The sequence below is a fragment of the Felis catus genome, chromosome E3 (assembly GCF_018350175.1).
Source record: "Felis catus isolate Fca126 chromosome E3, F.catus_Fca126_mat1.0, whole genome shotgun sequence".
NCBI classification, from domain to species: Eukaryota; Metazoa; Chordata; class Mammalia; order Carnivora; family Felidae; genus Felis; species Felis catus.
The window spans coordinates 9,176,636-9,193,175 of NC_058383.1; the positions used below are offsets into that span (position 1 = coordinate 9,176,636).

Consider the following 16,540-nt stretch of genomic DNA (forward strand, 5'->3'; position numbering starts at 1 on the left):
AGGAATTTAGGCAGCTGGAACCAATAGAAAGATTCAAAGCAAGGGGATGACAGTCAGCATTGCACTTTAGAAGGATACCGTATGCGGTAGGTAGAGGATAGGTTAAAGGGACAGAGAAAAGAGCTAGGAGACCAGTTTGGTGGACATTGCTGTCCAGATAGAAGGTGATAAGGCCTGAACCAGGTTGGAGACTGCCCTTCTGGGATCACAGACTTCCCTTTCAAAGCTAAAGAAAGCTATTCCCAAAATATGCTCAGACGTACATGCTCACACACACCTACACACATGTTACATGTATAATCTTGCACACAGGTTCAGGGGGTTCAGAGTTCTCTGAATCTTGGACTCTAGTTGAGTAGAGTCCCTCGCACTAATGCCCCTCACATTTCATCAGGGATTTCAGAAAGAGACGCTCCCCTAACTCCCCCATCATTCAGTTCAAAACTTCATTTTATAGAAGAGGAAGCTGAGGCCCAGAGAGGAGGGGAAGGAGTGCCTGTGGCCCCACTTCTGGTACCCTAGGCCAGGACTCTTTATGACCCAGGACCTGACTTACAGGACACAGGCCTTGAGTTTGGGGACACACCAAAGTCAGGTTCTCCCAATTACACCCAGAGCTAGCCCTCTTTCTAGAACTGAAGGGTAACTTTCTAGTTGTGATTTATACTATGTGACTGCAGTGGCTACAGATTAGGATGCGAACATTTCCCCTCTTCTTTCAGAATCAGTTTTCTCAGCCATCACCATCTACACCAAACATTTCTTTTAAAAAAAATTTTTTTTTACGTTTATTTATTTTTGAAAGTGAGAGAGACACAATGCAAGCAGGGGAAGGGGCAGAGAGAAAAGGAGACACAGAATCCAAAGCAGGGTCCAGGCTCTCAGCTGTCAGCACACAGCCCAATGTGAGGCTCGAACCCATGAATGGTGAGATCATGACCTGAGCTGAAGTCAGACGCTCAACTGGCTGAGCCACCCAGGCACCCCTACACCAAACATTTCTAAAGCACTTAGTATGTGCCAAACACTTGGCATGCATCACTTCATTAAAGCCCCTCAATGAGGTAGGTATTATCATTCTCCCCATGTTATTTATTTTTTAAGTGGGCTCCATGCCATGGAAGGGGTGGGGCTTGAACTCACAACCCTGAGATCAAGAGTCGCATGCTCTACCAAGTGAGCCAGCCAGATGCCCCCTCGTTATCCCCATTTTAAAGATGGGGCCGCTGAGACACAGTTTAAGCGATGTGTCTAAGGTCACACAGCCAGCAACTGGCAGAGCTGGTCTTAAAATCAAGGTGGCATCTAACTCCAGATTGAGCACCCCTATATGAGTGGCCTCACTGGTGGGAGGGTGGTACAAGGTGAAACGGTCTGAAGCATTAGAAAAGCCTTTCAACACTCAAAAGATATTTTCTTAAGTGCTTCCTTTTTCCTCAGTGAAATGCTTGCCTGATATTGTCCAAAAGTCCCACTGCACACACACCTACAGGCTCAAACAGAACTGTGGTGGCAGGCCGGGCTGGAAAGGTTCTGGAACCTAGGCTCCGGAGAGGGGACGACATCTCAACTCAGAGAGCAGGAGGAGCCAGAGCGCTGAGGAAGGCTTGATGGGGCTGCCCAGGTTGGGGACCAGTGTGGGAACCAGAGGGAAAGCCAGGGTAGGGAAGCTTCACAGAGGACACAACCTGGAAGGCTGGGTGCGTGGGGTGGCTTCCCATGAGGTAGAGGACACTAGAAGTGTGGCGGGGGGTGTCCGGTCAACAAGGTGAGGGGGAGGTAGGGAGACCGGCAAGAACAGCCAGATGGGAGGTTCTGGAGCCGCCTGGGTAGAGGCAAGGGCTGGGGAGTCACCGGCAATGAGACTGAGATCACGTGGAAAGACCTCAGAAGATAAGCAAGGTTAGTCCGAGGCTAAGGAACACTGACCTTTGAAGGACAGGTGAAACATAGAAGTGTCTGAAGGGAGGCTGGACTGGGGCGAGCCTGGTGAATCAGAGAATCAAGGGGAGTGTCCCATGGAGGTGGTACTCAGTGGTGACAGATGCTTCTGAGAGGCCCAACAAGGTGGCCGGCTGGGAGGCAAGACTATACCAGAACCGAGGGCTCCTGTCTCCCAGCTCTGGGCTCTCTCACCTTGCGGGCTCCAGGAAACGCCCCAAACTTCCAACTTAACTACACAGAGGCCACTGGTGTGTCCCTCGTGGTTTCCGTTGAGAAGCAGAGGCCTGAGCACAGAGATGCACATAGGTGTGTGTGCTTGGGAAGGTTGGGAAGGTTCCAAAAACAGTCTTTGTGTTCCACGCATGGGGGCGGGGGGAGGATAAACCCACACGTGTGGAATGAGGCTACTTACATAAGGTTGCCCACGGCTGTGTGTGCCTAGAAGGACGCTAGACAACACGGTGAAGTCTGAGAGGCAGGATAGCAGGTGATTTTCACTTTCTTTGTACTTTTCTTGCCCCATTTGAGTGTGTCCCAATGAATGGTTTCCTTTTTTGTAACCTGAAAAGAAAGACTATTTTTATTTGGGGAAAATAGAGAGTTCTGGTAGTGAAAAAGCAGCAAAATAGGGCAGCAGCAAGAGGGAGCATGTGCGGGGGCACGGACTTTTAATTTTTAGGCAGGACAGAGCGAGTGTGCTGTGTTCTGAGACTGCAGCAGGATGGCCCTCGGGAAGCTGGAAATGAGGGGCCCGGGATCGGCCACTTGCAAACTGAACTTGAAACCAACATAGTAGCAAAGGATCCGCAGCAACTAGGAGAGGGCGGGTTAAATGACCTTGGAACACTAGTTAAGAAGAATGAGGAAGATGCACAGGTACTAAGGGAACAATGGCCAAAGTCTAGGGTTAAGCAAAAAAGACACTTTCACAGCATACGGAACATGCACCTATTTGTGGTTTTGGTTTGGAAAATGTGAACACACCTCCCTCCCCCTCCACACACACAGTAGGGCAGGTTAGGTATGCCTGGCACAAAGGGCACATAGGGGTGAAAGGGGACGGAAACATTCCTGGCATGGGCTCTTTGTCCTCACAAAAATCATCTGCCCCGAAGGGAAGCTTTGTGTGTGTGTTTTAACATCTCAAATGGAGCTTGCTCGCAGGCTTCCGAAGGCTCCCTAGCAACTAAGAATGAATGGCGTGGCCCAAGAAAGAATGTGGCTGTTGGCCACGGAATGGGGAGTGATGGTGGCCAAAGAAACTCTTTTTTTTTTCCCCCAAAAGTCCTTAGACTCCATTCCAGGTGCCAGGATTTACTGCTTCCGAAGGTTCCTATCCTGGAACAGCCCCAGCTCACTCGGGAGCAAGAAAAGATCCATGACATAGGGGCCCAGCATCACCGCTCAGGGACTCAAGCACTTTCTGAGGTTTTGCTTGGAAGGGCAGAATTTTGTTGCTTGGTGCCACTCGGCTAATTGGCCTCCATCTGACGCTCTGGAGGGACCGTCTGATTAGAAGCCACAGCTGCCTGGCTCATTATTTCTGATTAATAGACAGCACCTGGCATCTCTGGGCGACAGTGCCCACTCATGGCCCAGGTGTGACCTACACGGCCAACAAAAGCATGATGGCTCTGCAGCCCCAGGACGAAGCCCCTAAAAGCGTTCGTCATCTTATGTAAGTCCCAGCTCCTTGGAACACGTTTTGAACTGGCTTGTCCTTTTTGCTGGTTCCTTTGCTGCGAGTCTGAAATAATTGATGTGTACTCACAGTTAACTCATCCGAGAAGTTTGCTTTCACACCAGGCAATCTCACTGGATCTATGCCCTCCACCCCATTGTAAGTTACTTACTCATTGTAAGTTAGTACTCTGGCATCCTGGTTTGAGATCTATAGAAGAGAGGTGTCAGTTGTGCGTGGACAAGGCAGGCCTTTTAGCCTAAAGGCTGAGGGCAAGAGGCACCCCCGAGAGACAAAGTTGTCTTTCTGGTGGTAGCCAACCTCCCCCGGAAAACTTCCAATAGTCCCTGGTTGCTGCTTAGAATTGATTGCTAAAAATACGTGATAAATCTAACATCCATCAGGAAAAAGCGTGAGTCTCAGATACAGACATGAACAAAGAGATTACGAAATGTCCTCTCGCACTCTTCCAGATACCCTGACTCTGTAAAAGTCTGCCTTTCCTGGTCTTTGACGGAAGGTATTTTGCAATTCTGTATATTGTGGAAAATCAGTAGTGCAAATTATTGCAAATAAGTCTTGTCCGGGGAGATGCAACTGATTTCTGCCCTTTGTAGGAAGCCAAACTTGCGTCTATCAACAAATTCATTTCTGCATTCCTGATTACTTTATGCAAATCTTTGGATTCTCCTTTGAACCCATTCCGCCTCTGGCAGTTCCCCTCAAGGAAGGAGTTAAAACAAGACCTTTGGGGCGCCCGGGGGGGGGGGGGGGGCGATCTCATAGTTTGTGGGTTCCAGCCCACATCGGGCTCTGCGCTATGTGGAGGGAGCCTGCTTGGGATTTTCTCGCTCTCCCTCTCTCCCTCTCTCTCTCTCTCTCTCTCTCTCTCTCTCTGTGCCCCTCCCCGCTCGCACACACGAGAGCTCGCTCTCAGAATAATCTTAAAAAAAGACCTTGGACATATTTTCATTTTGTATTTGTACAAACATGATTTTACTCCCCGGCTCCCCCCTTTCTCCGCATTGTCCTTTTTTCCCCTGGCCACCAGGAAGCACAAAGGCAAAGTTTTAAACCCACGGAGTGTCGGTCCACTGAGAGTTTCACGGGATGTGATAGGCAGCTGCCCCAAACACCAGGGAAACAGGTGGCCGTAGGCAATGGAAATCCAGACCCTCAGCTGCCGGCCACCTCCTTCCCTTTCCCCGCTCTAGCCTCCAGTGGAGACTGGAGGCAGGGCCCTCGGATCTCAGTGCTGGAGGCCGCCTCTCGGTGGCACCCGGAGAGATGAGGCCCATCTGGAACTGGCTGGAGCTGACCTGCTCCTCGCACTTCCTCCTCACACCAGCTACAACCACTTCCTGTTCCCAAGGACAGCGGAAGTTGGAGAGGGCTTCCCAGGATGTTGCAAGCCCCAGAAACAGGAGGGCAAGTAGCGGATGGACAGTCCCCCCGGGGGTTGTGGAAGCAGCTGGAGCTCAGAGTGTGGTTCTGTCTGAACACCTGCTGGTGTTGGGGAGGGAAAAGCCTCGTCTTCCACAGGTTTTTCTGGCCGGTCTAAGAATTAAGTTGGTCACCAGCTAGACCTCAAGACTCGACAGTCGCTGCCTACCTGCTTGTGCCCATTAACCTTTGTCTTACATCTTCCCCTAAACTCTTCTTTCCAGCTTATCTCTAAACTCAGGCAAATGAAATCCGAAACCACCCCTCGGGATGGCGAAGGCCCTGACAAGGCCTCCCAGACCACCCAGACCTTTTGAGCTAAACTTGACTTGCACTGGGGCAGATGGACCACAGAGCGGCCTCTGGAATGACCCACCTTTAAGTTTACCTCATTAGAATACTAAAACCCTCCCCCAGGGAGGAGCCTCAGCCTCATTTACATAACATACAAGGTCTCTACAGGCATGTTTCCTTAAGGCGCGTGCATCACGCCCACCTCTACCTAGGCCTCCCTGTCTAAATAGCCATCCTAACCCTAAACAGAAGGGACCCATTCGCCGTCTCTCTCGGGGAGTCACTGCTTTGGAAGCCATTCCCTATGATCTCCTTGGCTCTCCGAGGAGCGAACTGACGCTGGTTAGGCTAAAAGTTGACAGGAAACAGATTAACAGAACAGCAGGTTTAATTTTGCTTGTGCGAATCTCTCACAAATATGGGGTTCCCAAAGTTAAAAGGAAGTACGTATGCCCTCCTGAACCAAAAGGGATGAGAGCCTGGGGCTTCAAAGGCACAGAAGGCGATTCACAGACCAGGAAGAGTGAATGTGTGCGCCTCCCCACCCCCACTCCCTCACCCCCCCCCCCCCCCACAGATGGATCACTTAGAGAAGATTTAGCTCTGGTAAGAACCCCATTGTGGGAAAGACACCCAACTTCAATTCTTCTAGGTAGTTAAGGGGGCAAAAATTTCTCTCGAACTGTTGGGTCTTGATGGGCACAGAGGTGATCGTGAGCTACAGGCAAAGCAGCACGCTTTGCGGGGGCGGGGGGGGGACTTGTTCTGAACCCCTGTACTGGGCCCCAAGTAACACCTTACCCCTCCCAGGAATGCTGAAGTTGAGAACTCAAACCTCCTGAAAGGGGTCGATGCCAAGGAGGAGGAAACATGCTCAGTGAGGAGTCAAGCTGTGTGGGACGGGACATAGGCCCTCTGGCCCAATTCCTGCTGCCTGAGCCCGGATGCCACTCCGCTCACGGTGCATGTTACAGATGAAGTGGCCTGCCAAGGCAGCAGTGGCAGGGAGCCGGGCTGGTCCTTTCTCTGCCTCCAGGCCAGTCTCTGTCCCTATGGGTCTTCCTGACACGACCTTCCATGCAGTGGCTCCTTTTCATTGTTGGCAGCCCTAGGAGGCCTCCCTCTCTACTCCGCGGCTCATAGACCATCAAAGCCCTCCCTTCTGCCAGGGAGAAGTGTTCTCCCTTCTCTCTTCCCTCCACACCCACGTCCCGTTTTGTCCAGCTAGGGCCTGCCCGCTCTTGAAGGATTTGCTCCAGGGTCACCAGCTCCAGGAGGCCCACCCCTCTTACCTCCAGCCTTTTACTTCCTCACACAGCCCACTCTGACCTGCTTGGGGGGGGGGGGGGGGGAAGAGAAGGATTCTTTCGGGATGCAAACCCCCGGCCCGGTGCGCTTGAATCACCTGGAGATTTTAAAATGCAGATTCAGTCTGGCATGGAACCCAAAACTTGGCCTTTCCGCAAATCCCCAGGTGATGCTAATAGTGTTCACAGGCCACACGTAGAGGGGCAAGAGCCAAGGTCAAGGGGCTTCCTGTTTTCAGTAGACCCAGAATCCCAAGACTTTGGCCAACTGCCTCTATGCCTCTATCAACACACTTGAGCCCCTGCCCCCAGCCAGGCCCCAGGCTTCAGAGACACACGGCTCCTTTCGCTTCCAATCAATTTTTGTCCAACAGGCCTGCCCAACAGGTACCAGCTCCATTTTGCCCACGAGGACCCTCAGGCTCACAGCAGGTAACTGGCAAGGTGGGGAGTACCGGTGAAGGCTATTTTCACTCAGGAAAACAAGCCAGGCCTAGCGGGGGGGGGGGGGGGGGGGGGGGGGAAATGGAACCAGCCAAGAGCCACAGCTCTCAGACAAGGGGCCACATTCCCTCCTGGACACTCCCAGGGCCTGGGAGAGGAGGGCAGTTCTACCTGGGAGCAAGAGAGGCAGCAAGACAGCTCCCGTCAGTGACAAGAAGCTTCAGGCAGTCCCAGCCCTCCTGAGGTGCCCACCCCCAAGCCAAGGACCTGTCCAGAGCTCCCTCTCCCTCCCTCCCTCCCTCTCTCTCTCTCTCTCTCTCACACACACACACACACACACACACACACACGACATTCTCCTTTACAGCACCTTCAGGCCCAAGGGGACCACTGTCCAGACCACTGCCCTGGACCTAGTCACCTCTGGCCTCTGGGCCTCTAGCCTGCTGCCCCTAGAAGACTCAGTCCTTTCCTGCCTGCCCCCACACCCAATTCAGATACATGGGGTCCAGAGACACAAACCCTTTGCTAGCCCAGGAGGAGGCCTGGCCTCCAACAGCGTACACCCTGGCCTCCTGGGAGGCATGGGATTACTGTCACCAGGGAAGATGAGCCCCTACCCCCCACCCCAACTCCTGCCCCAGGAAGGCCACGTTGCCCAAAGCCAGGAAAATGCAGGCTTGCCTTCACAAATCAGTCCGCCCTCTCCACTGGTAGATCACCCCCACACTAGTACAACAGTCCTTGTTGGGTTGGGCTCCTTTGAGCCCGTGACACTGTTGTACCGTCGCCCCCCCCTCCAGCTCACCCCTATCTGACATCACTGTGCTATACCCAAAAAGCTCATTTTTTTTCTTTTATTGGGAAGCAGACACAGGGCAGATCATAGGACGGGAAGCAGTGTGATGCCTCCTGGCGAGACCCAGGACAATGGTAGCCAGAGTCAGGGACAACACCGTGGCCAGGCCTATGCCCACCATCACAGAGGTGTGAGGCGAGGTCGACCCCTCCACACCACGATCGGCAGCCTTTCCCAGGAAGATCAGAGGCCCACGGTGATATCCGCTTCTTCGGTCACTGAAAGATACAGGACACCTGGGGTCAGATAAAGGGTTTTGCTCTGTTCCAGTAGACTGAACTAGGTTTTATTCTAACAGCTGCATTATCACCCCACAATTGTCATTATGCCCTACTCAGAACCCCCCGGCTGACACTGGTGTGGGGGTTTAGAGCCCCCTATTAACCCCAAGTCTTCTATGTTCGGAAGGCCACGAACAGCATTGCCCCAGAGGTGAGCAGCCTTGAATGGGGGACAGAGGAGGAATGTCCCTCTGCAGTAAGGCAGTTACCCTATACTGAGGGGAGAGCCGTAGCCCCGCAGTAGTCCTAAGCCATACCATGCCTGCGATTTCGGGAAGCCATCTTGTGCCGCGGTCTGTCTAGGTGGGACAGCCTCCAGGAACGGCCCTGAAGGCCACAGCTACCTTTGTTACAACAGTTACAGATGTCAGCAGGGCCTTCTACTGGGAACCACCTGAGCAGAGGAAGACGAAAAGATCGGACGGCTAGGTTGCCAGCAGGAAGCAGCTTGCTGATGACCTACACACCAGGGAAGCCGGGCAGGCTTTCTACCCCAGCCACGTCTAACCTGTTGCCTCACCTGTTAGAAGACTTGATGAAGGAACAGGCTTTGTTTAGCTGGTCCGGGACTCGGCTAGCTGGAGTGACTTTCAGATGGCAGGTGATATAGATCTAGAAGAGCAGCAGTTACAGGGTGGAGGTCTAGGCTCTACCAGTGACTTCAGGAAGCCAATGCTTTAACTCTTAACCCTCAGTTCCATTTCACAGATGGAAGGTCAGAGGTGAACTTGCCCAAGATTTTGGAGGGAGTGGCAGACCAGACCCTAGGACTAAAACCCACCAGCTTTATTCCCTGCCGTCTTTCCCCAACCCTGTCCAATGGCTTACCCTGCCACCTGGGGTAGGGGAAATTTTGACAAAACTGGGGCTCAGGTCAGCCCTGGCCCATTTGGCAGAGGGATCTCCAGGCAGAGGTCCCTTTCATACTCTAGGTGTATGCAAAGCCACAAGCCTTGGCCACCACCTAGTGGCTGAGCACACCAGCAAGGAAGCCACTCCAGAAACTCCAACGAGCCAGGAGGCACTTCTGGCCACTGGCCTTGTATCTGCCCCAGCAGAGAAGGGCTTCGGAGTCCCTTAGAATCCTTATTTCAGAGAAGTACTGCTTTTATCCTCAGCTCCCTCCCAGGACATTTTTTTTGATGTTAACTGGGGCCTGTGACCGTAGAATGGTTCCCTGATCCTCGTAAATAAGGGTTTACACCCGCCGTGGCCACAGGCGGCCAAACCATCCTATCTACCGTCGAGGGGAACGCTCCCAGAACTCAGGCTACCTTTCATTCTTCAGCATTGTCCTCTGGCACCCGCCCTGCCTCCTCCCCCCACAAGATAGATCCCAGCTCTGGTGGCTCCTGTGCTGAGAACCACCCCCCATATGAAAACTTCTCCCCCTCCCCTCCACCAGACCACCTCTGAGGTTAACGGCATTCCCAACCCCAACTGGGCTCCTCTACCCTAGGACCCACAAGGTCACTGATCTGGGGACCAGGACCCTCTCTCAGTCTGCTCTCCTTTATCCCCCACCCCAGGACCTACCATCAGCTTTAGGACATGTCACCAATAGGACACGTCTTCAATTCATACCGTCCTGCTACCTGGCAGTCTGTATCAAACTTCCTGTTCAACAGAACTGCGGGGGGTGGGGGCAGGTAGCTTCAGTATCATCTTCTACAAATTCACTGTGCTCACCCCTTAATGCCCTCCCCCCCGGCCATAGGAGCCTCGGGTTCAGTGGCTTGCAAACCCAGCTGCTTAGAGTCCTCTAAGGAGCTTAAGTAGCTTTTGAGGATTTCCAAGTAAAACCTGATAGTACTTTACTCACGTTCACCTACCAGTCTAATAGAGCTCTAGATGGTAGGTGTGTAGGTATTTGCCGTAAAATTCTATGAAGGTTTCCATAACCATGTTCAAGAAGTAATGCCAGGCCCCCACCCCAATTAAGTAAAAATATATGGTATTAGGTGACCTTTCCAGGGGGTTAATATAGTCAGTCGGCAACAGGGATTTTTCATCACTTCCTGACCAGCTGTTCCAAACTTCAGAATGTGGGGCTTTAACACCCAACCCTGGGATCAGAGTTGCATGCCTTACCAGCTGAGCCAGCCAGGTGCCCCAAAGTGATTTTTTTTTAAAGGCTATTACCATGTTTCTGGGGTCATTAGCAAAGTGGAACGTGTCTACTGTGAACTGGAGAGTCTCCGGCCTGGGTCTGGGGGCTTTGAAGGCAGAAGAGGCATCAGAGAGACCATCCACGAGACAGCTTTGAAGAGAAGGAGGAGACAACAGAGTCAGGCCCTAAGGCGGTAAAGGTCATGTTACAAGGGCTCCCCCAGAGGTGGCCCAGCCCTCACCCGTGGAAGTCCACGATGGTGTGATGAGGGGAGGCGTTCTGGTCTGGTGTCAGCGTGGCCACACAGTAGTCCACAAACAGTCGCAGTGGTATGTGGCGGCCGGTGTGGACTTCGGCCTGGAGGTGGGCTAGGTCTCCCAACTGGAAAGTGGGGGACTGCTTCTCGGAGCCCCAGTCCTCTGAAAGGCACAGCCAGGGGTGAGAGACCGCCAGAGCTCTCCCTGCAGCCCCCCTCTGCCATCCCCCTGTGCTCACCCTCCATCAGGCGCAGAGAGAAAGCCAGCTTCTCCTCTGAGAGCATTGTGGTCCTGAAGGGCACCCAGGTGGGCAGGATGGCCTCGCTGCTCACGTTGCTATGCCTACGGAGAAGAGCAGTTGCCCACACCTGTCTCGAGCTCACCCCATCTGGCTTCAGGGGAGTCTTCAGTGGGGGGTGGTGGGGGTGGTGGGGGTGGTGGGGGTGGTGGGGGTGGTGTGTGTGTGCGTGTGCGTGTGCGTGTGCGTGTGCGTGTGCGTGTGCGTGTGCGTGTGCGTGTGCGTGTGCGTGTGCGTGTGCGTGTGCGTGTGCGTGTGCGTGTGCGTGTCACCAGTCTTCAGCTGTGGCCCAGCCAGGCAGCTAATCCAAGGCAGCTGAACCGACACTTGAAGCCTGAGCCTGCCCCTTGACCCTCCCAAACTCGACACCTGCGAATGGGCCCCGCCCTCCGGCCATGACCCAGGCGGAGGCACGAAAATGGGATACACCTGAGTGAGGAGTCTGGCCCTTAGACACAGCTGGGCTTATCGGGGCTTGGGTTTTGGGTCTGAGGCAGCCCTCCCTCCCTGCACCCCTCAGCGTTCTTGAGCTGAGATCTAGTGCAGTCCTTCAGAGAGAAATACAGCTAGGCCTCCGGTCCTTGAGAAGCCACGGAGACTGTCTGAGCCTAGACCAGGACGGGAAGGTCCTCGGAAGCAGTGGGAGTCACCCCACCGGGACTCACGGAAGAGGCTAGGTCATCTGAGAACCAGGCCTCGGGCATCTGGAAGTCCGAGCACCCCAGCCTGTGGCAGGCCCCCTGCACTGCCCACCCCCGTGGGGCCAGGCAGGCCAACATTCTCAGGTCTGTCCCAGGCAGAGACCTTCTGGAGCAAGACAGCTGTGGTCCGAGGAGGGCTTTGGCCTCTCTAGCGAGAGAGGGGGCAGCTAGCCTTCCTGCCCTTGGCTCCTCCATCTCCCCTACCCTACCCGGTCAGGCGCTGAGCTCCCTCCAGCCCACCCCTCCACCCCTGCTGCCACAGGTCAGGACTCCCTCCATCCCATCTCAGCTGGTCTCCCCAACTCCATCTGCCTCCTGTACCAGCGGCCAGAGGACCTTCCGGGTTCAGAGACCATCCTTGCCATTCAGTTAGGTTTACGGTGGCAGCAACGGTTGGGGGGGCAGGGGGTGCCTGCTAAGGTGCCAGCCTGAGCACCTTCTCTGGATCTGTTGGGCCTTTAGAACCTATCTGTCCCCCTTCCCTTATTGAAGGGGCCCTGGGCTGCAGCCTCTATTAGTGACACGCTGCCCTCCCTGGTGTGCGTGAGTGTGTGGCCCTGCCCAGAGGGTCTCACCCCCACCTGCCCCTTTATGTACCCTCCCAGGATCTTGTTCTGGGAGCTTCTACCTTGACTCCTCCCCAGGCCTATGCCATGGCTCATCTCCCCTGCCCTTGTGGTAGCAGCACGGACCTTCCTGACCTCCTCCCAGATGGAGGGACAGGATTAAAGCCTATGCACTCTGCACTCGACTCAGCCACATAGGACTCGCCATCGTGGCCTTGTCGTTATGAGCCTAGTCGCCCTCTCCTCATGCCTCAGTGCCCAAGTTCACAGGCACATCCTTAGGGCTAAGGCTTGAGGGGCTCCCGCCACCTGCACTCGGGTACTGGGGGAAGACTTGGGCAAAGGGCAAGCAGGGATCACAGGAGCCTAGAACTTCTCACTTTACTCAGAGGCTCTCTGAACTCCAAGGCCTGGGCTGGGCAGCCCTGCAGCTTCCACCGAGAGGCAGCTGTGGCCCAGATGCATTCCGGAAGCTCAGAGGAGACTCCACGGGCTCCCCACTCCCAGCTGGGACAGGGAGCAGGGACCACGGCTTAAGTACCTCCGCCTTATCGCAGTCATGCTGCCAGGAGGCCGACGCGCTCGCTGAGGGGCCACGACAGGCCCCAACCCACACTGACCTGGGGTAACGGCACTCAATGGGAACTTCCGCGCGGTTGGTCCTCAGGATGGACAGGTTTCCCACGGGGCGGGGGTTGTGGAGCAGGAAGGTGCTATACACCAGGGCATCTTCGGTCACCTGCAGGGAGGGGGCGGGGTTGACCCTACCGGCATCACCTGCCCTAGGTTTGCCAACCCATGTGAGGGTACAGGGAGGGGCAGCCCACTGGGGATGGAGGGACCACCGGCCCTGGACCCAAAGTTCACCTACCGCTGACCCATGGGAAAGCCTGAACATGTACCACCTTGGAACCTCCGTTTTTTCGGCCTTGACTCCTGACACCCCCCGTAGGGGGTCTGGATCAGCTCCATGTCTGGCACTAAGCAGTGCCCAGTGACCAGGAGTGTCGGGCACGGGCTCCCGCTCAGGCTGCCACCCCCATCCCCACACAGCTTCCTTCGGGGGGTGCTGAGGTCTGGGACCAAAAAGCCCCCCGGAAGAAGCCAGAAAGTACCAGGAACTTTAACTTGTTGCCACAGCAGTGGACACTCAAGTTGCCCGTCCTCTTCGGACTTATTCTCACACCCATTTCACAGAAGGGGAAACTGTTCAGGGATTGCCCGAGGCAGGAAGAGCCAGGCAGGTGCTACTGGGGAAATCTGCACCTTCCAGTGGGCCACCCAGAAGGGGACAGTGAGGCTGCCTGGCCCCTAACCGCTCAATCTTCAGGGGAGAGTCCTAGCTTGCTATTAGTGAGGGCCCCAAATGGACCAGCTGCAGAATTTGTGGGTCCCCTTGTTCAGAAGTTCAGAATTTCAGGGCGTTAAAGCAATCATGGCCCTGGAAGGCAGCACAGGTCCCGGCCGTAGGTGATTGTCCGGCAAGATTGGGAGACCCTGCCCAGGAGAAAGGCGTGGCCAGATTGTGCTCACCGGCCTCACCTGGGGACCTTAAAGATCCTGATGTCTGGCTCCCACTTCTGGGGTCTGATTTAGCATAGGCGGTGGGAATCAGGATTTTTAAATGCTCCCCAGGTGATTCCAATGCTCAAAGATTGAGGGTTACTCAACTAGAATAATTCCTCAAATAACTCCCGCAGTTCTCTGGGCTCTCTCCCCTCTCCCCAGGGGAGCAAATGCCAGAAGGTCTTGGGGCAAGCCCTGGTGGGGTGGGGGTGGGGGTGGGGGGGGTGCACCTAAGATCAGAGTCCTAGGAGGGCTCCACGTGCTGAGCTTGTACCCACCCTTGCCAAGCTGAGACCTGGTGGGCGGGAGCAGGGGCCGAGGACAGAGAAGATGGCTCTCAGTGGGGTACCAGGAAGTCAGTCCAGAGAATGGTGGACCAGCTAGGGATCCTGTGTCCAGTCCAGCCCTGCTTTGTTGGAAGCCCCTCCTTGTAGCCTGAATTACTCAGCTCTTCCCTTGTTTGTACCCAACTCCCACATTAAGCTTCCCTATCCCCCACTTGGGACTGCCCTGTTTGTGCCTGTAAAATCCTCAACACAGAGGGGATTATGATGCCCTTCGCCCCCTCCCTCTTTTAGTTCGAGGCTTCGAGGCATTAAACATGAATGAGGGAGCCCAACATTAGGGGTTTTTTTTTTTCCCCCTGTGATTGCTTCGAGCTTTACCTCTTCCCCACAAGTTCCTAGGGCTCCTGCAAATGCTGGGCCACTCGCAGGTCATGAACAGCCCCCCCAAATCAGCCACATCTCTCCTGGATGCTCTCCAAGGGTTCACAAATCCTCAGGAATCAGAGTGGGGGGTGCCCTATCTGGACCAAAGTTCACTGCCACCTCTGGACTCCACTGCCTCCCCCCCCCCCCCCCCCCCCCCCCCCCCCCCGATTCCAGCCACTAGAGGCAAGAGGTTTCAACCACCCCAGCCCGGTGTCACCAATGCCCAGCTTCAGGCCTCAGCCTGCCCCCAGTGAAAGGGATCTGGCCCAGCCCCACCTCCCACCGGACATCCACTCAGCATCCACCCTCCCCAGCGCCGCCCAGAAGGCCAAGTCTCACCTGCACGCTGTTGCCACACTTGTGCAGCTCGACTTCAAACCTGACCGTATCATCTGAGTCCCCAGAGATCAGGGGCTCACAGTTCTCCGGACCCAGGGTGAGGTCTGCAGGCCTCACAAGCCTCCCGGTACCAAAAAGGTTTTTGCTGACGTTGACCACCAGCCAGGCATGCCGACACTCTACCACCACAGAGGGGCTTGATGGCAACGAGGGGTGGGTCTTATCCTCGGTGGTGGTTGGGGGATAGCACAGCCCCGTGCCTGCCCAAAGCAGAAAACAGATGAAAAGCCCGTAGCTCAGCCCCATGGCGCCTACGCTCACTCCCGCTGGTAACTACAGCCACCACCCAGTGGTCTTATACCCCGGATGATGCCACTTGCACCTGGGCTCCCACCTGCTTCCCTTCCCCAACCAATCAGTGGGCTAGTCCCCCATCTAGAAACATCAGCACCACCTGGGAGCTTGTTAGAACTGCTGCCGCTCAGCCCCACCCCAGACCTACCGAGTCAGAATCTGGTGTTTTACTCTCTTCCCAAGTGATTTGTATACTAGTTAAATCTGAGAAGCGTGGGCTGGCAGCCTATTCAGTCACGTCTTGCCCCGCCCCTACGCCCACGCGTCTACCCTTTAGCCAGCCCTGCGAGGGAGTTAAGAGCTGCCCTAGGTCGATGGGGGAGACCGGGAGAAAGGCCTTCATGGCTGGAAGGGTCCGGAGAACTGATCAGGGCGTGACAGGGAGCTTATTCCAAGTGAGAGAACAGGAAGCGTCATTAAGAGACCAGGAAAAAAAAAAAAAAGACCAGGTAATTTTAGGGGCTCTTGCCCAATTTTATGGGTGATAGAAGGGGAGGTCCGTTCCGGCAGAGGCAGCTGGGTGAACAGAGGTGAAGAGAGGGCACAGGGGAGGCTTGGGAGAAAAGCCTAGGAACTCAGAGTTGCCGGAGCCTCGGATCCCTGGGAGGGAGAGTGGCTGTTGGGGGGGGCTGGGGAGGTGGGGGGGGCTGGGGAGGTGGGGGGGGCGGAGACCTGAAAGTGTCTGGCTGAGATGCCAGACTTTGCTGTGTGGGCAAGGGAGGCCATGGAAGGTGCTGAGGCTCATGCTCTGTCTCTCTCTCTCTCTCTCAAAAACCAATAAAATTAAAAATAAAATAAAGAGGGAGGGGGTGCCTGGGTGGCTCAGTCGGTTGAGCCATCGACTTCGGCTCAGGTCTTGATCTCACGGTTTTTAGGTTCGAGCCCTGTGTTGGGCTCTGAGCTGGCAGCTCAGAACCTGGATCCTGCTTCGGATTCTGTGTCTCCCTCTCTCTCTGCCCCTTCCCCCCCCAAAAAAAAGAAGTAAACATTAAAAATATATTTTTTAAAGAAAATATAATTTAAAAAAATAAAGAGGGAGTGACATAAAGGAAATCATTTTGAAAGAATTCATTGTTTTAGTCAAGGTTGTCCTCCTAGGGTGAACGGAAGGTGGTCTTTCAGTAAAGTTCCTAGTACTCAAACTAGTGCAGGAAATTCCTATGTTGGCTGGTTAAAGGTTACCTTTCTGAGGGGTTGAAACTGCAGGTAGGTTAGGTATAAGTCTTGCCTTAACACAAGTGATGCCATTTTGGGCCTGTAGTTTTCTTTTTAACTTACCTACCCAGTCCCAGAGGGAGGGAGCCAGCTGTAGCCTGAAGCCCCAGGGAACAGCTAGTTGGAGACATTGTGTCTTAGGAGTGGCAGCCCTCAGGGGGAGGGGCC

The 16,540-nt window shown here is 54.7% G+C and overlaps 1 protein-coding gene across 1 annotated transcript; it reads right to left on the reverse strand.

Annotated features, from left to right (window-relative positions):
• Window positions 1-7,955: 7,955 nt before the first annotated feature.
• Window positions 7,956-15,133, reverse strand: ZP3 (zona pellucida glycoprotein 3). The gene is given in 9 exon segments (NM_001009330.2): window positions 7,956-8,162; window positions 8,165-8,190; window positions 8,511-8,647; window positions 8,774-8,865; window positions 10,396-10,513; window positions 10,605-10,782; window positions 10,859-10,962; window positions 12,806-12,924; window positions 14,804-15,133. Coding segments are annotated over 9 exon segments (1,272 nt in total). The 5' UTR covers window positions 15,110-15,133; the 3' UTR covers window positions 7,956-7,970.
• Window positions 15,134-16,540: the final 1,407 nt, after the last annotated feature.